This window comes from Talpa occidentalis, unplaced genomic scaffold (assembly GCF_014898055.3).
Source record: "Talpa occidentalis isolate TD23 unplaced genomic scaffold, MPIMG_talOcc4v2.1 talOcc4.3, whole genome shotgun sequence".
NCBI classification, from domain to species: Eukaryota; Metazoa; Chordata; class Mammalia; order Eulipotyphla; family Talpidae; genus Talpa; species Talpa occidentalis.
The window spans coordinates 133,191,074-133,216,576 of record NW_023603184.1 but is presented as its reverse complement, the minus strand read 5'-3'; the positions used below and the strand labels follow the sequence as shown (position 1 = coordinate 133,216,576).

Sequence of the window (25,503 nt, the reverse complement as noted above, 5' to 3'; positions counted from 1 at the left end):
CATTCTGAGTGCCAGGGCAAGAGCAGAGGACAATCTGCCCAAGTGAAGGTGATACTGACCATTGATCTTTAATAAACACGCCTGTAAAGCCACCTGAATATGATTACATCCAGACAACCCTGCTGTGACAGTAATTTACTTAGGAAGTTACACAGAATAATCACAAGTTATTTAAATAAGTAATAAAAGCAAATCTTGTGGATTGCTTTGTATGTGTATGTAACTTCTCCTCTTATATGGATACCACCCATATTGGACTAGTCTTACTGTAATACAGTATGACTACAATTGGATTACATCTGCAATAAATTAATTTCCAAATAGGATCACATTCACAGTTATCTGAACTACAGAGTTCAATCCAAAACAAGAATTATACCATAAAAATGTTTGCTTTCATTTTATTTGCCTGCAGTGATTCTACAGGAGAATTAAATATAAAGATGCTCTACAGTGGTAAAGATGATTCCTATGAGTAAAGGTTAAAATTCTTAGATGCCACTTTAATTATAGCTTTAGGATAAAATATTAAGTCAATAATAAAATATAAGGGGATAAAGTTGCATAAATTTACAAGCTTTATGTTCAACATTTGAAAAATGCTTCTAATGCAAAAAGTGACAGTGTATCAAGGTGCACTAAATAAATTCATTAATATGCAAACCAATTATATCGAAACTTTTCCATTCTTCTCATTTAATGAAAATGCTACCAAATTATTTCCTTGAAAATATTCCCTCCCCTGGTGGCGCAGCGGTTGAGCGCTGGGTTGTGAGGCTGCCGCCCGCGGCCTCTGCAGCTCCGGTTCGATCCCTGAGGGTAGCGCATGGCGCGCAGACCTCTCCTGCCGCCCGCTGCTCCCCTCAGCAGTGTATTTCTTTGACAGTCTACCTGTTCTGTTCCCCACTCTGGCTCTGGTGAATTCTCTTGCCCTCCCGCGCTTCTGACTGTGCCCAGTGCTTGTATAAATGAGTAGATAAATCTTCAAAAAAAAAATGAAAAAAGAAAAGAAAATATTCCCTCGTCACCTAGTGTATACATTTCTCAATACTTATAATCAAAGTCCAAATCAAATGGGATCTTTTCTCACAATCCACAATTCCTTACAGTTTTACTTTTAGGTGATGCTCTATACGATTACTACATTGTTTTTATAGCACCCCGATAGATTTGAGTTCTTTGAGGACAGGGACTTTCCTTATTTTTGCATTTCTACCATCTGTCATAATGCTTAAAATATATTCTGATTTAAAACATATTTAAAAATCAGTAAAAAAAAAAGGGTATAAATCTATAATTAAAAGACATGATTATAATCTGCTTTTAAGAAAGCATTTCTTACAATGAAATCAAGAAAAGTTAGAAAGCATTAATATCAGTTCATTTTTCAAGATCATTTTTAGGATCTTTACAAAAGATCCTAAGCTTCATTTTGTTATCAAACAAAATGTATGGATACCTATTAAAGGGAAAATGATTGGCCCTCAGTCATGAATTGATTATTTTTATTACACATTGTTTAAATGCATAAAAAGAACTAGGTATAAATTTCCATAAATGATGTGAATTTCAGGGCATAATTGCATGTGTGCTAGAAATGTAGCTTCTTTATCTTTCTCTTAGCTAAATTTCTCCTTTATGCATGATTTTTAGTTTCCCATTTTATATCCACACCAGGGATGGGGCACATCACTAAAACAATTCATTTAAGTGTTCACAATAGTCTCAGTGAAAACTTTTGGTTCCTGTCCTGTGGTGATTTGTTTCAATAGTTCTTCTGCTACTCCTGCGACTTCTGTTCCATTCTAGGAAACAAGGAAATCATCTGGTAACTCCAAATTCATGCTGGGGAGCTGAAATGATGACATGCTGTCTACTGGGCATGCCAGGCAGTGATTTCTCTCTGGGGTCCTGTCAGATCTCTAGAGCTATATCGAGCAGACAGTGTGAAGATCTCATATTCTTGGGCCTCACAAAATCATCTGGAGGTAAAAGAAAAAGGAGTGGGCCCAGCTCTCAACTCAGGATGTTTTTCTAGTGTGTTTTAACTATGCCATGAGCCGTAAAGGCCAGATTCTCTTCAGAAAAATTCTCTTTTTCTCTTGCTCTATTTTTTTCCCCTAGGCAGACGTACAGAGCCAAACAGCTTCAAATGGGATAAAGGCAACAGAAAATGGAATTGTTAGGGTGAAAAAAAATCAGTTAATATTTCAAGAAAATTTTGACTCACATACCTCATGCTCATTTCTGGGACACAGCAGCTGGCTCAGCACGGCTCAGGCAGCATTCTGTTTGAGAGCAACAGGACAGGAAGCCAGCATAGGGAATAGGGCTAAAGTATGTGGGGAGTTGATTGTCATCCTTAGGTAACAGGAAGCCACAAGTATGATATTAAAATAAGGATATTTAATGGTGAGTTTTCCTTTTTAAAAGAAGAATCTAGTGATTTTGGAGGATGAACCAGAGCTAGACGTCAGCAGGAGGTAATTAATTATTAGTCCAAGTAAGAGATCAGGAGGACCTAATTTAAGTAACTTTTATAAAAGTTCAAATATAAAGTGTTTATTCAATAGTTTGGATGCTTATTTAGCACAATTCATGAATATAAACTCGTTGCCTGTTTTGTAGAAAATAAGTCATCTTAAATATGTCATTTTAAATTAAAAAAATCAATTTATTTCTAAGTGATAAAATCTGAATATGATTATTAAGTGTTTAAAGACCCTTGATGCTGATAAGTGAACTATTATAATTCATCACATTAAAAGAGCTTTAGAACAGCATCTCTGATTAATCTAGAAAAATGTGTAGATTACTTATATTATCAAAATGATTACACCCATCATAGTAAAATAACTTAATGGCATTCCATTTTAGGAATGCATAATAATTAATTATCTAGGTTATTAGAGCAATTAGCATAGATGTGTATCTGTACTGTCATAAATAATTTCAATTTTATAAATTATATTTCACTATAGCTCTATGAGAATTTTGCAAATGTGAAAAATTATAAGTAACATATTGACATTATGCTAAATTTCAACCGAACTGACTTTTTATTGGAGTAAACTTCAGTTATCATAATATTTTTATGTTATCTTCACAGTCCAGTGCCTTTCCCCTAAACTTTCAGGGATAATAAAACATTCATTATGAATGAATATCACGGTCCCATTTCCTCGGCAACCATTCTCTCTCTACATAAGCCACAAGAAAAAATGTCATGATTTCTTTTTGGACTACTTATACTAAATTTACTTATAATTATCATCTAATTTCTAAAAGCACTCTCTTTAAAATCTTGAACTCTTTGCAATCCATCATCCAGTTCATCCTAACAAAACCCTTTCTTGGACTTTATGGTACCATTTCGTCCTATCACAATGATAGTCAAACTGCCTACTATCTAGTCACTGTTTCTACTTTCCATTATAGACCCCTAATTTTATCCAGGTATTCTACTGTCATCCACATGGCATTTTGCTTTGTGAGCAAAACTGGAAGGAAAGACTTAACATAGATGGTTCCTTCTCTCTCCTACTAGAAGGGCATTTGCTCCTGCCGTCACCCCATGAAAGTAAGAGGAACCACACTATAAAAAGAAAGATGATTTGACAGAGATTCTGCCATGTGCTTAATTAACCTTAGCACATATTGTTCAGTAACCCTTACAGCTAATTCAGTATCATGTAAGGTCAGTGGTGTCTAACCCTCCCAGGGCTGGTCATAAAACTCTCACAGGGATATTTGACCCTCCTTTCACTCTTCTTAGAATCTTGGTGGTAATGTGTTGAAGATGCTAGTATTACAAAAGTAGAAAGAGCCTTCATCTCTGAGGTTACTAGGGTTGCCACTTGAAGAAGAGATGCCACTTTCATATTGTTCAGGAAAGTTGTTCAAATAGGAAAACCTTCACTGACCAAATTTGAGTGAGAAATAAGCATTTATTTTAAAACTTCCTGAACCTCAAGTTGCCTGAGAACATTTATAGGAATGAGTTATCAGAGGCAGAAATATAAAACACTTTTGAAGAGCTTGTAGGGCCCCATGGTCAAAGTGGTACATCCACTGAGTGAGACTGAGTCAGCCACAGTGAATGACCTCGGCAGCTTTGGGATATTTACAAGTATATAGCATAAAGAGACACAGGGAGTGCATCTGCTAAGGTTTTTACAAAACAGCAAGTAAAAGACAAAAGGACAGGAGGTTAGGTAATAAGAATTACCAAAAAAAAAAAAAAAAAAAAAAAAGATGGCAGTGGACAAGAGAATCAGTGAATAGATAGCAAGAAAACTGGCATAGCTTAAAAATAATAGTCTCTTGAAGGCATTACTACTAGACTGCATTATCCAGCCTCAGCAGGTTCTAGGAACACTCTTTGGACCCCAGAAAGCTGCCCCTGCTAATAGAATTCATACAGATGCAGAGAAAAAGGCTGAGAATATTGGGAATTACCAATAGCAAGATGGGGCTTTTTCAAATTTTGGTAGACAATGAAGAGGTAGGCATACCTATGTAAGTGTTGGTAGGCCACCAAACACAGGAAATACCTAGAGCGGGTGCCCCCTGTTCTATTCAGCAGGAGAGAATGATATGTGACAGAACATATACTTTCAGAAAATGCTAGTAGTGTTGCAGTGAAAACACTGTACAACACTGGCTTGCGTTGCCTTGGTTTATGCAGCTAAGCTCCATCCTACCTATACTCATGGCCAGAGTTGCTAGATCCACAGATTAAAAAGCCAATTTATGCAAACATTATGTCAGGTGATGTTAATCAACAACGCTGAATCCCCTAAATCCTATTTTTTCAGTAATGATGTAGAAAGCTATTCTCTCACTTAATTTGATAGTTTGAGGACTCTGCAACTTGTACAAAGAGAGTAAATCATTCTTGCTATATAATTTGACAAGTCAAGTTTACCTTTTTATATTTTATTATTTACATATTAGTTCCTCTACTTTATATACCCCTAACTTATAACTTTGAAGTTATCAATAATGAGACTAGAATGAACATGAGACCATAAAGGAAAAATTGTACTTTGGAAAGGTAAGCATAACTGTAATAATTTAAACTTGACATTAAAAATTTTAATTTAAAATATAAAGCAAGAGGGCCTCCCTGGTGGTGCAATGGGTTAAAACTACAACCTACTGAAGCTCTCCACAGTCTCTGCAGCATGAGTTTGACCCCAGGCCGGCCAGGGAGCAACCTACATGGAGCAGCAGACCTTTCCTGACTACTCCGCTGCTCCCCTCAGCAGTGTGCTTGCGTTAATCTGCCTGTTCTGTTCCCCACTCTGTCTCTAGTGAATTCTCTCACCCCCGACACTTCTGGCCTATACCCCAGCTCCCATATTCATAAATAAATAAAGCTTTTTTAAAAAGTTATAAAAAAATAAAATATAAGGCAAGAAAGCTATTGTTATATCAAGGGTAAGAAATCCAGAGAAAAACTTGTAATACAAAAGTCCTTTCTAAGCAGCAATAATTCTTTCCAATGGGCTTTAGGGTTAAAGAAAAATGAAATAATAACTAGTAAATAGGATAATCAAACATCTATTTTCTTAAATTAAATTTTACTTTTGAAATCAACTTCTTGAAAACACTACTAACAAAAAAAGAGAATTATTATTCAAGAAGACCATAAGTGATTTATTTAACTATATTTTTTAAATCTCATAACAGTGATGTTTTCTGTCAAACTAGCTTTCAAACCATATTAGTCTCTTCACTGATATTTTAAAAGTGGTGGCATTTGTAATTCATTCCTGCTCGAAAAATCCAGACCCCTACCTGAGCTGTCTACCCTTATTTAGTTGACATAAAAAGCTAATAGCAATATAAGAAAATGTTCTCTCCAGTCATTTTGAATATAAGTCAATGTGTAAATATCTAAATATCAAATAAGACAGCTTTGAGTGAAAGAGATAAATTATTAAAAATAGTTGAAATTTTGTTTATGTTATGAAGAAAATGCAGTGCATTAAAGGAAATAATGTGGATTATTCCCTTGCAGGCCAGAGAATCTCTCTCTCAGCTAGTGACACTTAAGATGACCTTTAAGTAGTTGGTAGGAATTGATAACAAATTTGTTGACTTTTTATATTAGTCCTTACACTTTTCCATACTCTAACATGCAACACATTAACCACTACCCAAACTCTGTCTCCTATGAAATGCATGAACACCAAATCATTTTGAGATTTTATAAATAATATAACAAAAAGCATGCACTCTTTCTAAGAATAAGTAAATATACAACTGGTAGCTGAAATATGCTTGCTATTCCAATCTATCAATAATATACACTCAAATCTGTTGAACACCTTTTAAGTTATAACAACAGAAAACTTTAACCATTAAAGTGAAAATATCAATTATCTACATCTTTGATGAAACTTATCACTTCTTTTTTTTCTGTTTTTGGCCTTAATTTTTTTTTAAAGTGTACTAAAGATTTCAGGTAGTAATTTAATAAGTCACAGTGAATTTCTCAGAGATATTTATGAAGCATGTTTATGAGGTGATAAATTATTTAAGTCTGCTCTATGCAGAAATATTTATAGAAAATATCAACATCAATCAAAGGCTATGTGACATCCAATTATTACTTTTACTTATTCTTTAAACTACCCAGAGAAAAGCACCCTTGTGATTGGATACTATTTCCATTTAGTAAGCTTAAAGTGTAGATCAATAATTTCTTTTACTTGAAGATCTTTCTCCAGCCAAATGAATAATCTACTTCTCTACCTAAAATTGTCATCTTTGACAATGTACTACTGATTCATAGTTGTTTCCTTAGAGAAGAATGGCAAGAATAGAGAAAGGTCAGACTGAAAAATAGACGTGACTTGTAGAATCAAACAGGTTAGAGCTGATACAGATTGCAATAGAAATTCAGTTGGAAGAGCAAGTCATACCGTTCATAAATTAATCTAATCTCCAAATACCAGAAAGCAAAAGTGAGTCTCTGTAAGTGTTGAAATACTCACAACTCCAGAATAGAAGGTAAAGAATGTCTTAAAATACAGTGATCTCTGGTATCTGTGGAAGATTGGTTCCAGGAACCCTCACGGATACCAAATCAAAGGATGCTTAAGTCTCTTATAGGCAATAGTACAGTGTTTATATATAACCTACACAATCTCCCCTATATTTTAAATCATCTCTTGATTATTTAAAATACCTAATAAAATATAAATACTATACAAGTTGTTATATTCTCTAAGGAATAATAACAAGAAAAATGTCTGTACATATGTAGCAGAGATGCAATCATCATAGTACTCACTACATTCTATATATTCAATATATGTTGAATTTATTGAAATTCATACTTGGATTTGTGGATGCTGAACCCACACTTATAGGAGGGAAAACTGTATATTCACAGGTAATAGAAGTCCTGTCTCATCTCACTACAGGAGATACATTCCGAGAAACGTGTCATTAAGTGAATCTGTTCTCAAGTGAATGTCGTGGAGTGTAATTATACAAGCCTGGCTGGTGACTACACACTGGGGCTATATATTTGTAGCCTATTGGAACCACCATAGTATACATGGCCCATGGGTGACCAAACTGATATTAAGCTATGCATGACTACAGCTTGGTGAAAGAACTGACAAGAAATAGAGAAGATCCCTGGAACTCCCCGGTGGCACAAGGGGTTAAGTGTCAGCATTATGAAGCTATCCACAGCTACTTCAGCACAAATTCAATCCCCTGCCAGGGAGGTGTTCCACATGGTGCAGCAGACCTCTCCTGTCTCACCCACTGCTCCCCTCTGCAGTGTATTTCAGTCAATCTGCCTGTTCTGCTCCCCGCTCTGTCTCTGGTGAATCCTCTTACCCCTCGCAGCTCTTGCCTGTACCCCAGTTCTTGTATGCATTATCAAAAAAAAAAAAAAAGAAATAAAATCCCTGTAGACAAAGAGGACAGATATTACAAATAGGTAGAAATGAGAGACTAACATCTGCCTCACACATACCAGGATCCAGGAGACACGCCATGTACCATTAGGTAGATCATTTCATGTAATCCTCACAACCAATTGCATAAGTGTTTTCTGTGGTGAGATATAGCACAATGTCCTGGGTATATCTGATAACTGTGCCAAATGGCTGAGTGCTTGATACCTGTGGCGATTTTCTTTCTACTATACAATGATAAATATTACAAGACTAGAAGTTTCAAAACAAGAAACAGAGATAGCGGTTGAGACACCTGGGAATACACTACAACTTGGGGAACAGGGAGTGGCTAACACGGATTATCATCCATTCCTTTTTTCCTTCTGGCAACAACACCCAAACTTTCTTTTTATTTCAAAATGCTGATCCCTATTATCAGTCATGTAAACTGATACATACCATCCCTATCACTAGAATAAGTCTTAATTGCTTTATGCCAAGACTTCCTGGTCATGGTTTTCAAATCTGGGATGACATTTAATCTGATCAGTAAATGAAACTTGAAAGACATTTTCCTAAACTTGCGGGAAACAGACTGTCCATTCTCTTTCTTTGAGACTATGGAAAGAGCCCCTCTTTATATCCCTGGATAATGCTGAATATAAAATCTAGAGCTTAAAGCTGCTTCAGCTACTTTATTACCATGAAAAGAGAGGTTAGAGCCTGAGGACAAAGCTGATACAAAAGTCAGAATAGAAAATCAGTGAAATCAGGGAGGGGGCGGAGCAACATGGCGGCGAGGAGACGCTGTAAGATCTCCCATTAAAAAAAGTTAATAGGGAGGAAAAGCGGCAGGTCCCAGTGAGAACTGGGACACGGAAGATAAACGGACGACTCCAGCAAACTGCCCGAAGAAGAAAGTTGCCATAAAAGAGGACGAGAAGGGAGGGAAGCGCAGAACCCTGCTCCCCTCCCCCGCCCACAGAGGCGGCACTCTCCGACCGGCAGAGACGAGGGAAACAACAAACCAAAACGCCCAACAAGAAAAACGGATGCAGCAAGCGGGACTGTGAGTGGAAAGGAACTATTTCAGCCACCACACCCCGTGAACGGGAGCTGAGGCGAACCCTGCAGGATCCGCCACGGAGGTGAGCTCCAGGCGCCATTAAAGAGAGCCCCGCCCACCAGGAGGAGACCAGCACCAGCACACAGCCCCGGCCGCCCGGTAAGCTTTGAAAGCGGCGCTCGGATTGCAGCTGCCCAGGGCCCTGCGCCTGCAACCTAGGCTTGCGGGGAGACGGCGGAGGCCCTCCCTGAGTGAGCAGGAACAAGGTGCCCAGGCAGGGGAGCGGGATTCAAAAGGCGCCATTCCCGCGCCACTGATCTGGGCTACAGCCCGCGTCCTGGAACTGAGGGCTTTGGAACTGAGACCCGGGGCACGAAATTAGGGGCGTGGGTTCCCCACGACGGTGGGGCACAAGGCAGACACAGCACCCCAAAGCCGTTGAGGTGTACCCTACCATCCCCGCTCTGCTCCCTGTCCCACGGGGTGGAAAATCAGCTCCCCAAGGGCTCTAGGAGAGATCTCTGGTGCCACCTAGCGACTTGACCCCAGCACAGGCTACTGAAGGAGCTAGTGGCCAGCTGGGGAGTTAGCCCACACCGGGCCCCTTCTGAACAAGTAGTCTGAGCCCACAGGGAGAGCGAGCACCCACAGCCGGGGCAGACCAGGCGCGCAGAATAGTGTGCCTGAGACCAGAAGCGCAGGGAGTGTGTCCCACATCACCATTTTAGAACAGGGACATTTCTTCAGTAAAGACTACCTGCAGAAGGCTTCCTCAGGAGCCAGAGGTGAGCGGGGGAAGTTCGCCCACGCCAGACCCCCTCTGGCCTGCAGTCCAAGCCCAGAGGGGAGCAGGAACCCACCGCCAGGGCAGACCAGGTGCACAGGGGAGTGTGTCCCCACATCGGCATTTTAGAACAGGGACCTTTCTCCAGTAAAGGCTGCTTGAAACTGACAGATGACTCCTGGAAGAACCAGAGGGGAACAGAGAAGCCCACCCAAGATGCCGGCAAGTCCCAACAACACAGTGTCCCAATGCATACGGCAAATTAGAAAACAGACAGTAGGGAGGAGAAGAACCACACGCAACCTAGCAACTCTCCAGAGAAAAAGCACACCACAAAAAGAAAGCCAGCCCCCAGATTGCAACGACAATAACTTGGAAGAATTTCTGAGCCTTCCAGAAAGAGAATTTAAAATTGCCGTGATTAAAAAACTGACAGAAGTCATAAAGGAAAACAAAGATAAGGGAAAAATAATCAACGATCAGAAGAATGCAATTGAGTCCCTAGAGAGGGAAAACAATGGTCAGAAGAAAGAAATTGAGTCCCTAAAGAGGGAAGTAAAAGAAATGCAGGAGATCAAAGAATTAATGGAAGAACTAAAGAATTCTGGGAAAAGCAATGAAAGCAGAATAGATGAAATGGAAGAACGAATAAGTAATCTTGAAGACACAGAAATAAAAAGAACCAAAACAGAGAAGGAAAGAGAAGTACGAAGGAAAAAGAACGAAGAAAGACTTCGGGAACTATCTGACTCCATGAGGAAAGGAAATATAAGAGTTATAGGAATACCAGAAGGAGAGGAGAGAGATGTAGGAACAGAGAAAATATTCAAAGAGATAATTGAAGAGAACTTCCCAAATGTGAAGAAGGAGCTGAAAATTGATATACAAGAAGCAAGAAGAACACCAAACTTCCACGACGAAAGGAAAAATACAGCAAGACACATAATAGTAAAGCTCCTAAGAATCCAGGACAAGGAAAAAATAATGAAGCTGGCAAGAGGGAAGAAACAGATAACATTCAAAGGAAAACCAATCAGGCTGACATCAGACTTCTCCGAAGAAACACTACGGGCAAGGAGAGAGTGGAGGGACATAGTCAACAGACTCCAAGAAAACAGATGCCAACCAAGAATACTCTATCCCGCAAAGCTCTCCTTCCTCTTTGAAGAAAGAATATGGACCTTCCCAGACAAACAGAAACTCCGGAATTTCATTGCAACTAAACCCCCACTCCAAAAAATACTACAAGGAGTCCTAAAGCCAGAACCCCAGAGGGACGAATAACAATGAAAGAAGGCCAAAAAAAAAAAGTTATTAAAAGAATAAATAAATAAAATCAAAGGAAAGACAAACACAATGGCAAATACAGATGTTAACATATCAATATTAACTCTAAATGTAAATGGACTAAACTCTTCAATAAAAAGACACAGAGTTGCAGCCTGGATTAAGAAACAAAACCCAACCTTTTGCTGTCTCCAGGAAACACATTTAGCTACAAAAGATAAAAATAGGCTCAAAGTTAAAGGATGGAAAACAATCCTACAAGCAAATGGACCAAAAAAGAAAGCAGGAACAGCTATACTTATATCAGATAAAACAGATTTCAAACTCAAAAAGATAAAAAGAGACCCCAATGGTCACTACATTATGATCAAGGGGACAATACTTCAAGAAGAAATAACACTCATTAACATATACTCACCAAACGAAGGAGCACCAAAATATATCAGACAACTGTTGTCCTCTCTGAAAACAGACATCAGAGAAAACACATACGTAGTGGGAGACTTCAACACACCACTATCAACAATGGATAGATCAACAAGACAAAAAATAAGTAAAGAAACCAAAGCTCTAAATAAAGACCTAGAGCAATTGGGCTTAACAGACATCTATAGAACACTAAACCCCAAAAAAACGGAGTACACATTTTTCTCAAGCGCACACGGATCATTCTCCAGGATCGATCACATACTGGGGCACAAGACAAACATCAACAGATACACCAAGATTGAAATCATATCAACCATCTTTTCTGACCATGAAGGCATCAAACTAGAAATAAACCATAAAAAGAAGGCAAGGAACTTTCCTACCTCATGGAGATTAAAAACCACACTACTGGAAGACCATTGGACTAATGAGGAGATCAAAGAAGAAATTAAAAAATTTTTTGAATTGAACGACAAGGAGGACACCAATATCCTAAATGTATGGGATGCAGCAAAAGCAGTAATAAGAGGAAAATATATAGCAATAGAAGCTCACATCAAGAAACAAGAAAGAACGCAAAGAAACAACCTAATCTCGAAGCTCAAAGATCTAGAAAAAGAACAACAAGAAAACCCCAAAACCAGTAGAAGAAAAGAAATAATAAAAACCAAAGCAGAAATAAATGAAATTGAAACTAAAAAAACAATCCAAAAGATCAATGAAACCAAGAGCTGGTTCTTTGAAAAAATCAATAAAATAGACAAACCCCTAGCCAGGCTCACAAAGGAAAAAAGGGAGAAAGCACAAATAAACAGGATCATCAATGAAAGAGGAGAAATCACAACGGACACAGCAGAAATCAAAAGAATAATCAGTAACTACTATGAACAGTTATATGGAAACAAGTTTAACAATCTAGAGGAGATGGACAAATTCCTACAACTCTACAATCACCCAAAGCTAGATAAAGAAGAAATAGAACACCTAAACAGACCAATTACAATTAGCGAAATTGAAATGGTAATCAAAAACCTCCCCAAAAACAAAAGCCCAGGACCTGATGGATTTACAAATGAATTCTACCAAACATTCAGAGACGAATTAGTGCCTATCCTTCACAAACTCTTCCAAAAAATTGAGAAGGAAGGGACAATACCAAACACGTTCTGTGAAGCCAACATTACACTAATACCAAAACCGAACAAGGACAACACAAAAAAGGAAAACTACAGGCCAATCTCCCTAATGAACACTGATGCAAAAATCCTCAATAAAATTTTAGCTATCAGAATCCAACAATGTATCCATAAGATAATTCACCACGACCAAGTTGGATTCATTCCAGGGGCACAAGGATGGTTTAACATCCGAAAATCAATCAACGTTATCCAACACATCAACAAAAAGAAATATAAAAACCATATGATAATATCAATAGATGCTGAGAAAGCTTTCGACAAAGTGCAACACCCATTCATGATAAAAGCCTTGAAGTTCTTGGGATACAAGGAACATACCTCAACATCATAAAGGCCATCTATGACAAGCCAACAGCCAGTATCATTCTCAATGGTGAAAAGCTGAAAGCAATTCCATTAAGATCTGGAACAAGACAAGGATGTCCACTCTCACCATTGCTTTTCAATATAATACTGGAAGTCCTAGCCAGGGCAATAAGACAAGAGAAAGACATCCAAGGAATCCAAATAGGAAAAGAAGAAGTCAAACTATCACTATTTGCAGACGATATGATATTATACATAGAGAACCCCAAAAACTCCACAGAAAAGCTAATTCAACTCATCAATCAGTTCAGTAAAGTGGCAGGATACAAAATCAACACGCAAAAGTCAGTAGCCTTCCTATACACAAACAATAAATCTGAAGAAGAAGAAATCAAAAAGACCATCCCTTTTGTTATTGAAACAAAAAAAATCAAATATTTGGGAATAAATCTAACAAAAGAGGTAAAGGACCTATACAAAGAAAACTATAAAACACTGTTAAAAGAAATAGAAGAAGACACAAAGAAATGTAGAGACATCCCCTGCTCATGGATTGGAAGAATAAACATTATTAAAATGGCCATCCTTCCAAAAGCAATATACAGATTCAATGCTATTCCAATCAAAATTTCAATGTCATTCTTCAAAGAAATAGAACAATTATTGATGAAATTCATATGGAATCACAAAAAACCCCGAATAGCCAAAGCTCTCCTGAAAAAAAAAGGGAATGGAGGCATCACACTCCCAGACTTCAAACTATACTACAAAGCCATAATCATCAAAACTGCATGGTATTGGAACAAGAACAGACATACAGACCAATGGAATCGAATAGAAAATCCAGAAATAAACCCACAGATTTATGGTCAACTAATCTTTGACAAAGGAGCAAAGACTATGCATTGGAGCAAAGAAAGTTTGTTCAATAAATGGTGCTGGGAAAACTGGGTCGCTACATGCAAAAGAATGAAGCTTGACCACCACCTCACACCATACACAAAAATCAACTCAAAATGGATTAAAGAACTAGACATAAGACCTGAAACCATAAAATATATAGAAGGAAATATAGGCGAAACACTACGTGATTTGCACATCAAAGACATCTTTACAGACACATCACCCAAAGCAGTGATAGTGAAGGCAAAGATAAACAGCTGGGACTATATCAAATTAAAGAGCTTTTGCACAGCAAAAGAGACAATAACAAAAACAAAGAGAAACCCCACCAACTGGGAGAACATTTTTGCACCCAACACTAATGATAAAGGACTGATCACAAAAATCTGCAAAGAGCTGATGAGACTCAACAACAACAAAGAAAATAATCCAGTCAAAAAATGGGCAGAAGAGCTTAAAAGAAACTTCTCTGAAGAGGAAATGCAAATGGCCAACAGGCATATGAAAAAATGTTCAACATCACTTGTCATCAGGGAAATGCAAATCAAAACTACCATGAGATACCATCTTACACCAGTGAGAATGGCACATATTAAAAAACTAGCAACAACAAATGTTGGCGAGGGTGTGGAGAAAAAGGAACTCTTCTGCACTGTTGGTGGGAGTGCAAACTGGTCCAACCACTGTGGAAAGCTGTGTGGAGATTTCTGGACCTACTAAACATAGAGCTTCCATATGACCCAGCAATTCCACTCCTAGGTATTTACCCAAAGGACACAGAAACATCAATTCCAAAGAACACCTGCACCCCTATGTTTATAGCAGCACTGTTTACAATAGCTAAGCTTTGGAAACAACCCAAATGCCCAAAAATAGATGACTGGATCAAGAAGATGTGGTACATATATACCATGGAATATTACTCAGCATTCAAAAAAGATAAACACATGCAATTTGCTGCAACATGGATGGCGCTGGAAGGGATCATGCTCAGCGAAATAAGCCAAAAAGAAAAAGAAAAATACCGGATGGTCTCACTCATAGCAGGAATCTAGAAAACTTAAATAATGGACCAGGAAAATAAATAACTATAAGAAAGTGAAAATCAAAATCAACAAAAAACTATGAACCAGAGACACTTTTAGGGGGGCGGGGGCGGGAGGGGAGGGATTGGGGTCAGAATGGGGGGCTGCAATTGTATGGGGAATATAACAATAAAATTTATAAAAAAAAAAATAAATAAATAAATAAATAAATAAAATAAAATAAAAAAAAATAAATAAATTTACCCTTCTACATTCAAAAAAAAAAAAAAAAAAAAAAAAAATCAGTGAAATCAGGGACTTAGTGATATTTTAAAAATAGTGAGTCATGCTTGACCTGAGGCTACTCCTACTTATGATCTTTTCAGTTAATAGAGCTAATAATTCATCTTCATCTTAAAAGCAATTTATATTATATTTTTGGTCACTTTCAACCAATCCATCCCAGCATACCAGTAGCAGATGGGATCTCAGCATGGCTTAGGTGACAGTCTCCAAAAGGGTTACCAGGAAAGTTCTTAACAGCCCAGTGCAGAAAAAAAACTGAGATGAGGGTAGGAAACAAGATATGGGGGAGAGGGGATCTAATCACGATGACCAATGCAGGGAGATCAAGGGGTCTACCTGTAAAAAAGGCATAGAAGAATGTCACAATGTCACAAATTAGGTAGAAAGTAATGAATGTATTTTTATTTTAAGAACATAAAATGTAATTTTCATATACTTGGGGTAAGTATATTTATTATTGCATCAATAATTACTAGCTACTCTAGTGTTATTTCTTTAAATTAAGGATGCATAGTAAACAAAAATCCATAGAAATAAGCTGCCATTTAATAGGCAAACTACACAAAGATATATGTAAAATATAATCACAAACATGCTATTTATAAAATGACAGAATGAAGTATTAATTACTGAAGTAAAATACTAACCAGATAAGTAAACAGTAGTTTGGAATAGTTTACAAGGTTATCTACATTATCTTAATTATAAAAAGAAAATTTTAGAACATTCTTTATAAGATGATTCTTACTGGGGATGGGAGAAGATGGGAAATTTACAAAGAATTTCTGAAAGGATAATAGTTACCTAAAATATTAATAATGTTTACCTGTTTTGGTACTTGAGGGCAACATCAAGTATTTTTATAATAGGAAAATAAAAACATAAAGGTATTTCTACATTTTAAATAACAATATACCTAATTAAACATCATCTCTTTACCTAATAAAGTTGCCAAAAGTTGTATGCAATTATTCAATATGTAGTAATTGCTCCTGCAATTTAAAACTATTACTAAAAATATATATACAAATAAAAACTATTATCATTGCTAATTTCCTTTTTACTCTAATCAAATACTACTGTGTTATGATTTATATAAAACATAATATTGTTGATAAATCTTTACTGGCAAAACCAATATTGTAACTATACAACCTTTCAAAATATAACAGGGGCCAATGAAATACATGTGCATGGTAGGGTAAGACTTGCTAAGTGATATTATTAAGATACAGTTTAGCAGAACTTTTCTCAACATCTCCAAATAATTGCCAAAGGAAAATATAAATATGTGCAGGTATATGTGTGTGTGTAAATATATATAAACACATATAAAGAAAATATGCTTTTCACATGTAAATCTCACTTCAACTGCATCTATTAGGTTTGACATTGCACATTTGAAATTGATAACATTTTATTTTCTATAACAATACTCTGATCTAAATGTCCTTATACATAATCTGTACAGTTTAGGTGAAATTAAAGATAATACCTATAAAGAAGATCTATTTATGTTTACACAAAACATTTGCTGCTAGAAATAGTAAGGAATTGTGAATGTCGACAACAGAAATACTATTTTGGATGCACACTAGTGCTTAAATGCTCCTCCTTGAATGAAAGTAGTGTTCACCTAGGCTGTGGAGCAAGTCTAAGGAAAAAACAAAAACTATGGGGCAGTGAGCACATTTCTGTGAACATGTTTGAAGGGCCAACCTGGGCAAGTCTGTATCTCACTGATAGATGGGCACAATGTCAGGTGAAAGGCCAAGGACAATTTGCTCACAGGCTTAACTTTTTTTTCAAGATGCACATCTTGAACATCTCCAAAAGGATATATAGGCAGGATTCAACTTCACTGGCCTATATCTTGCAGTTTTTATATACACCTCTTATTTCTTCCATATTCAATCTTCTTGTCATACATCTTTAGAGAATATGTAATTTTAATACCCAGTGGCACCCTGACATTTTTTTAATATTTCCAGGTTTCTTTGCTTTATACTGGGTATTTTAATTTGCTCCTTTTTTTCAACTTCAATTGACTATATCTTTTATCTTTGGTCTCCCTGTTTATACTTGACCTTCTTTATCTTCTCCTAACAAAGAATTTTGTTGAATCAGCATGAAAATTCTCATTGCCTTTAATTTTCATCATTCTTATTTTTAACTTTCTAGTTTAATGTTTTTCTAAACACTGTTAAATTTTTAATATATTGATTTTAATAATTCTATCTATTAAAAGTACCTTAAGTTCTTGAAATTTAAAGGTGTTTCATATTTCTATGCCCACATTTTAATTTTTAAGCTCTTAAAAGTCCAGATTTCACTTTCATTTTAAAATTCCCCTTCATTCTCTGTTACAGAAATGTTTGTTTTTATTTGTAAGCACAGCATTAAACAGGGGGTAGGTGTTGGGGGTACAATTTCCAAAAGGTTAAGTTTGAAGTCTCTGTCACCCAGCTTTCTCGGCAACATTCCAATGGCTTCCATAAGTGGGTCCTCAATCTTTTCATTCAGACTTCTCCAAAAATTATATCCTCCACAGTGTTTATTGCCACATTATTTACAATAACTAGAGCATGGAAACAATATAAGTTCTCAATGATAGGGGTTTAGGTTAAAAAGATAGAGTATGTCCATACAATAAAATACTATCCAGCTATAAGGAAAGATGAAATGTTGCCTTTGACAGCAAGATGGAAAGAGTTTGAGGGAACTGTGAGTGGTAAAGCAAGTCAAAATGTCAAAAATTAATATTGGATATTTACACAGTAGACAATTCCACAAAGCAAAATACTTGTAAAAACTAGCAGACACTAGTAAACAAAGTGAGGTTTCTAAGGTTAAGAGGGAGGGGAGAGGAAGAAAGGAATATGAAGAAAGGTGGTAAGAAAAATGAATAGAACAAAAAAATTGACTCTAATCTGAGCACACATGGAAAATATCTAATTGCTTAAAACAAAAATGTCAATCAATATTATCATTGAGACTTTTCATATGACAAGGTAGGATCACTGGAAAGGTAACTTTGCTGTCAGCAATAATGCAACTTACACTGGAAATCTATTACAGAAATATCTCAACATTCTCAAAAGTATGGGAAAAACAATATAAATCAAAATGTGCACATCATCCTAATCATAGCCATATAAAAAATTGCCAAAATTGATTTAAGATTTAGATCTATCAGCACAAGTACTGAAGTTTCCAACCCATTCACAATGGGTAAGCAGCAAGGGGGAAAAAATATGGGCTACCATACCACATGCATTGACTTTACACAAGATTTTTGCAAGTTTAAGTAAGGCAGTCACCCCACCAAGTAACGGCAGAAAATATTGGAACCAATGATTGCTTGAACATAATCAAATCATTGATTATGTTGTTTAAGTTATTTAAACTGAAGTATGACTATACATGTGAACAGAAAACAGCTGCGACAATAAAAAGTTAAAAAAAAAAAAAGAGGTATACTAGTACTTGTCCTAAATCATCTTCCCTGACATTCTACATTACAGACATTAACCTTTGATTTTAAATTCCATGTCCCTTTCTATTATACAGTAGGTAATAAGAAAAGGAAATACCAGCATATAGCTAAGCAAGAGGTGGAGTGACAGTTTGTTTCCATATTTACTGGACTATTATTAATGCATGGTTATTTGATGGCAATAGACCAACTCTACCTTAATAATACACTCCATAAAAAAATTCATGAAAAAACTGTTTTACCTTTTTTTTTTTTTCAAAAACTGAAACTATGTCCTAAGGGAGACAAGCATAGTTTTATTCTTACCAACCTTTGTTAATAGGTGAGATTTTTATGCATTGTTGGCACTACGCATAATTGCCATATATAATTATAATATGTCCAACAATGCCTTCTTGTAGGTCACTGTGGTTATTACTATGGATCTAGATAATTAAAATAGAATGAAAAACTGTTATAGCCCCAGAAGGGCAACTGTCGTTCTCTCGCTGAGTCTATGAAACACTGGAATTGAAAATGCTTTGTGCATCATCTGTGACCAATGAAAAGGCCTTTCTGTAATTTTAGCTATTAAAGTAGACCCAAAAAACAAATCAGAATACCTTCTAGAAGAAGACAGCTGCTCAACACATCCAGTGTCCAAACAAAGTTAATTTAAAGCTGAAGATAGATACATGCAAGAGCACTAAAGACAATCTGAAATAAACTGAAAATTTAATCTCCTAATTAGATGATGTATTTATGCATGGAACACAACCAAAAAGATAAACAGGTCATTAAAATGTATTTTTACACTTACTGTAAATTCATGTACCTCTTACATCTTAAAACTCAATGGCATAAAATTATTAGTTAAAGAAAATCAAAATCAACAAAAAACTATGAACCAGACACAGTCTATGGGGGGGTGGGGGGTGGGGAGGGGAGGGATTGGGGTCAAAATAAGGGGGTTGCAATTGTATGGGGAATATAAAAATAAAATTTATTAAAAAAAAAAACAAACAAAATTAGGGTGGCATCAGCAGCACATAAGAAACAATACCAACAATTTAAAAGTGTCATTTAGAGTAACAATATGTCACTTTAGAAGGAAAAAAAATAAATTTCAATTGTAAAAGTTTCAAAAAAAAAAAAAAGAAAAGAAAGCAAGCTGACTTGGGCCTCCCGGGTGGCACAGCAGTTGAGCGCTGGCTTGCGAAGCTGCCCGCAGCCTCTGCCGTGCCAGTTCAATCCCTGGCTGCTCCCCGGCCACAGGAGGAGGGTCCCACATGGCACTCAGACCTCTCCTGCTGCCCGCTGCTCCCCTCAGCAGTGTGCTTCGTCACTCTGCCTGTTCTGCTCCCTGCTCTGGTGAATTTTCTCACCCTCCTGCACTTCTGACTGTATCCAGTGCTTGTATAAATAAATAAATAAATCTTTAAAAAAAAAAAAAAGCTAACCTAATACCTTAGTACTTTGATAGTTAACAGCAAAACCAACAGAAAATAGCTTTATAATTTAGAAAGTATTTTAAATCACTACAAACACTACTTATAAGTAATGATTACAAAATTTACATGTATATAATTATTCTCTTAAGAAGAATTTTCTGAAACTCCAGGAAAATATAAATTCTTTCCCTTTGATAATTCAAAATTTACATATGCCCTTTGCTCTACTATCTTTCTCATTTGGTAAATATAAACAGCATAAATATTATAATTTAAACTTATTATAAATACACATTGTAAAATACCAGTAAAATATATAGTTGTGAAAAGGATTTAACATTTAATTTCAAAATTCACATTTTAAAATACAACTAGAGATTTTCTGAAAATATAATTTATACCTAAAGAAATGCAAGTTAAGCTTCACACTGATCCATACTGAAATTTACAATCATATAACGACTTGTTGCATTAAAAGCTACTTAGTCCTTTTCTTTACTTTTTGTTGTCACTTCCATGCAGGTGCATGAATAGTACTGGCATGAATCTGCCTACCTGCCTGGCAGCACATACAGCTGTGAATGGTGTTCACAGTCTAAGGGGTTTCATACACATATATGTCCACTGGGAAGTTAACAAGCATCTCTTACTAAATCGCCCCTCTCTTACCCTTCCCAAATGAAAGAAGGCAACTCTATCATCACATGCTCTGAACAAGAACCTTGGAATCATGCTTAATTCTTCTCTTACCCCCTACCCAGCCTATCAGAAATCCTATTAATTCTCTCATACAAGCACTGGGTACAGTCAGAAGCGCGGGAGGGTGAGAGAATTCACCAGAGCCAGAGCGGGGAGCAGAGCAGGCAGAAGGACCGAAGTACACTGCTGAGGGGAGCAGCGGGCGGCAGGAGAGGTCTGCGCGCCACGTGGGACCCTCCTCTGGTGGCCGGGGAGCAGCCGGGGATCGAACCGGGGCTGCAGAGGCTGTGGGCAGCTTTGCAACCCAGCGCTCAACTGCTGCGCCACCGGGGAGGCCCTCACCAAAATATATTTTAAAAGAGAGAGAGGGAGGGAGGGAGGGAAGTAGCGAGGGATGGGGAGAGGGAGAGAGAGAGAGAGAATCTTGCAACTTAATCACTCTATCACTTCATCCTAACACAAAAAATCTTCATAACCCTCTTGGGTTACTGAAATGGTTCTCGATTAGGCTGCCCAGCTTCTACCTTTAACTCCTGACAGTCTAATTTTCACCCAGTAGTCAGAGTGACCTTGTCGTTAGGACAAATTCCTCTCAAAATCCTCTAATAGCTTCCCCACGTCCTCAGAATAAAATTCAAAGTCCTTTTTACTATGCTATATAAAGCCTCCCTTTGATCACTAAGTATCTAACTTCATTTTCTCCCCATCTCCTCCAAACTGTTACTCTGTTTATACCGAACTTATCAGAACAATTTGGACATATTCCCACCTGAAGGGCTTTGCACTTGCTGATCCTCATTACTAATTTTCTTATTTCTCTACTTCGGGTTTTCACGACATGCCACTTTCTCAGTGTATCACTGGCTGTTCTCTTTAAGCCTGAAGCTAACCTGTCCTGTTTTATGTTTCTCTACAACATTATGGTCACCAAACATTATTGTATATCTGTGCTCATTATGGGTTTTCTGTTCCCTGAGACCATCACAAACTCCCGGGAAACAGATTCCAGTGTATTTAGCTGATTGGCCAGAATACTACTCGACAAATGCTCTATAAATTTTGTTGAATGAATGGGTGAAAAAAATGAATGAGTGTGAATTTTTGTTGAATGGATGAGTCTGTCTTTTCAAAGAAATTTCACTCATCTCGTATAGCCTAACTCATTTCTAGTCACAAAAATATGGTGGATTAGTTGGGGCAGTGAAAGCAGTACCTCAGGTAAAGATCAATGAAGGCTGGAGAACCTTCCATGCAGCATGTGCCTCAGGCACCATGCTCCTTCTAAGAGGTGACATGTCACTTTCATAGTTTGATTCCAACTAGGAGAATGAGGACAGAGAACAGGAATCCCAGTGTAAGTCTTGGGAGTTAGGTCTGGAAGTGGTGCACACTGGTTCTCATCACAATTAGTCTCCCGGCTCACGTCACTTCTGAAGACTGAGAGACAGAAACTTCCAATGGGCACAGGGAAAACTGGACTGGTGAGAATCAAGTCAGACTCGGTCACATATAAACTAGGAAAACACTAATATTTCATGTTGATTTTCGTTTTTATAAAAGTATATATTTAATTTGACATGCCTACTGAGAACCACGAGGGAAATGAAGCAGGCTGATGTACTGAAAGTATCTGGAGGAAGGAGATCAGTAACAAGGAAATACCTCTTACAGAACGTAATATTTGAACTGAGACTGAAAAAAGAGTCAACCATGAAAAAATTGGAGAAACAACAGGAAGGAAGATTAGTGTAAATACCTGGGGGTGTGGCATTAATTTCAGGATAATGTGAACACTGTGGCAGCTGGGGTACTGGGCCAGGAGCATGTGAAAGTATGTGGCCAAGGAGGTAGCAGGAGACTCAACTTGCTGAGCCCAGAGGGCCACAGTGAGAAGCCTGGACTTTATTTTAGAATAAGAAGACAGAGTGTTTTAGGGTAAGTAAAGTGTCAGGCTTTTCTGCCCTCCTGCCATTAATATTGATGATAGATTCCTGCGGTCCTGAGTGCATGCCTGATGGTAGACACCTGACGGAGGGTGTGGGCGTGCGTAGATGGGATACACCTGGGCCAAGAGACTGGGCATATAAGGCCAGTGTGGCAGAGGATGGCGTGGTGTGGAGCGGTGTGGTGTGGAGTGCAGAGCAGAGCGAAAAGAGTGAAAAAGAAGCAGAGGTCATGAGAGAACGCCAGAGAACCCAGAAAGAGTGAGGTCTCTCCAGGGGCTGGGAGGCCTGCCAGCCTCCTGGCCCCCCGGTACCCCTGCCTGCCATGTACTTGGAAAACTCAATAAAAACCCGAAAAAGCCACTGAGGGCTCCAGGACTGCTCCTTTACCCCATCTGCACAGGAACATAGAAATCCTGCAGTGTGTCTTCCTGCCATTACAAGTGCACTTAAAGCAGGGGATTTTATGACCTGATTTCCAGGTTTTAAAGACATGTGTGGCTATTGCGAATTAGTGTGGGATAAGGTGGGATGCATTAGACTTCTGCAATAGTGTGAGAAATAGCCACAATAAAACTGATCATGATATGTAGAGAAAATGCAAACATATTCTGCAGGAATCAGACTTACTGGTGATGGAGTGGTAGGAATTGTGGTGTATGAATATGAGGAATCAAAATGAGTCCTAGGCATTTAGCTTGAGTAAATTCACATAAGTTCTTACTTTGCATCTTACTAAAAAGATTAGGAGACCAGGTTTTCTGGAGGAAAACAAGAGTTCTTTTCAGGACACGTTCATTTGGAGACACTTCTTAACTATTCAGATTTAGGGGAGCTGCCAATGATAGTGATATTGCCATGGAAATGAGTTACCAGAATGGAAGAGGCCATCGGAGTGCTGTGAGGCTGGTTTCACACAGCCACGAGACCCACGGAAGAAGAGTGGTCAGCTAAAAGTGGTCAGCTGGTGGCCTGGGCCACAGCAGAAAACCAGGACCACACAAATCATGGAAGTCAGGAGAGGAAAAGGGGGGTGGGGGGAACACAAATGGCAAATGACAAGTCCAGTTTCAGAGCACAGAAAAGAAAGAGAACTGGACAGAGGGGGCATGGGAAGAGCAGAGGACACTGTTCGTTCTGGCGACACTTCTGCCAATCTTTCTAGTGAAAATGAGCAGCACATGAGGAAACAGGAAAGGTGTGAAGTGGGATTGTGTGGCAACGAAAAAAATTAACTAATGGGACTTACTGGGGGTTTTCCTGGCCTGATGGGAATGATCCTGTTAAAATCGGACAAAGACAGGAGCTCAATCAGAACTTAATTTTTGTCTCTTTTTCATTTATTTTAAATTTTATATATTTTTTATGTATTTTTCTTCCTTTTTTTTTTAGTCAATTTTTCTTTTTTTTTTTTTTAAGATTTATTTATTTATTTATACAAGCACTGGGTACAGTCAGAAGCGCAGGAGGGTGAGAGAATTCACCAGAGCCAGAGCGGGGAGCAGAGCAGGCAGAAGGACTGAAGTACACTGCTGAGAGGAGCAGCGGGTGGCAGGAGAGGTCTGCGCGCCATGTGGGACCCTCCTCTGGTGGCCGGGGTGCAGCCGGCGATCGAACCGGCGCTGCAGAGGCTGTGGGCAGCTTCGCAACCCCATACAATTCCCACCCCCCTTGTTTTGATCCTACTTCCTCCCCACCCACCCCCTGTAGTGTGTCTCTGGTTTATAGTTGCTTGTTGATTTTGATTTTTACTTTATTATAATTTGTCTTTTTCCTGATTTCTATTTAGGTTTTCTAAATTTCTGCTATGAGTAAGACCATCTGGTATTTTTCTTTTTCTTTCTGGCCAATTTCATATTATCTAGCAATTCCACTCCTAGGTATTTACCCAAAGGACACAGAAACAGTAATTCAAAAGGGCACCTGCACCCCTATGTTTATAGCAGCACTATTTACAAAAGCTAAGCTATGGAAACAATCCAAATGCCCCAAAACAGATGACTGGATCAAGATGTGGTACATATACACAATGGAATATTACTCAACAATCAAAAAAAATAAACCCATACAATTTAAAAACTCTCAACTAATCTGATTTAAAGCCCTTCTGGTTCTTCAACCTATGAAATCACACTCCATAAAAATGCAAATTAGTAAGGCATTGAGAATTATTAAATTATCTAGAATTTACTGTGCATTTATTTTATTATGACCTTGTTAGGAAAACATAGTAAAAAACATTTAAATAAATGTGTTTTTTCCCTAAGGAAAGAACATATAACAAATTCTGCCCTTACATAACTAATTATTTTAACACTTAAGTGTAAAGTTATTACCATGTGTCATGCTTGTCAGGGGGAAGAAAGGATTGTGGCCAAACTCCGATGTCATTTAATTGTATTTTATTGGCAAACTTGCATGCCCAATTGTAATACAGAGACTATTTCCTCAGTATTTCCTTTAAAATGTGTGACTTATTCATTGTTTTGTAGCTGGTTTTTGAGTTAACCAGACCTGATATAAATTCTTTCTTTGAATGCACGTGTGTTACTTGTACAACAGCACATGTATGCAGTGAGGGACATAAGAGGAGAGAAATGGGGGAAATGATAACTGCCTACAGAAATTCAAAAGTTAAACCAGTGTATATACCATATGAAGCCTGCCATTCATCAATGCTTGGTAAAGCACAGCTTATTATTATT

The 25,503-nt window shown here is 37.6% G+C and overlaps 1 protein-coding gene across 4 annotated transcripts in view; it reads right to left on the bottom strand.

Annotated features, from left to right (window-relative positions):
- SPAG16 (sperm associated antigen 16) overlaps positions 1-25,503 on the bottom strand; it is a 696,030-nt gene that overhangs the window by 557,635 nt on the left and 112,892 nt on the right. The window contains exon 11 of one of the 4 annotated variants that reach the window (XM_054700064.1): positions 15,511-15,566. The exons of the other annotated variants lie outside the window; for them this stretch is intronic. Within the exon in view, the coding sequence (XP_054556039.1) occupies positions 15,563-15,566 (4 nt within the window). The 3' untranslated portion in view covers positions 15,511-15,562. Of the gene's footprint in view, positions 1-15,510; positions 15,567-25,503 lie in introns of those variants that run through there. 4 annotated transcript variants of the gene reach the window in all.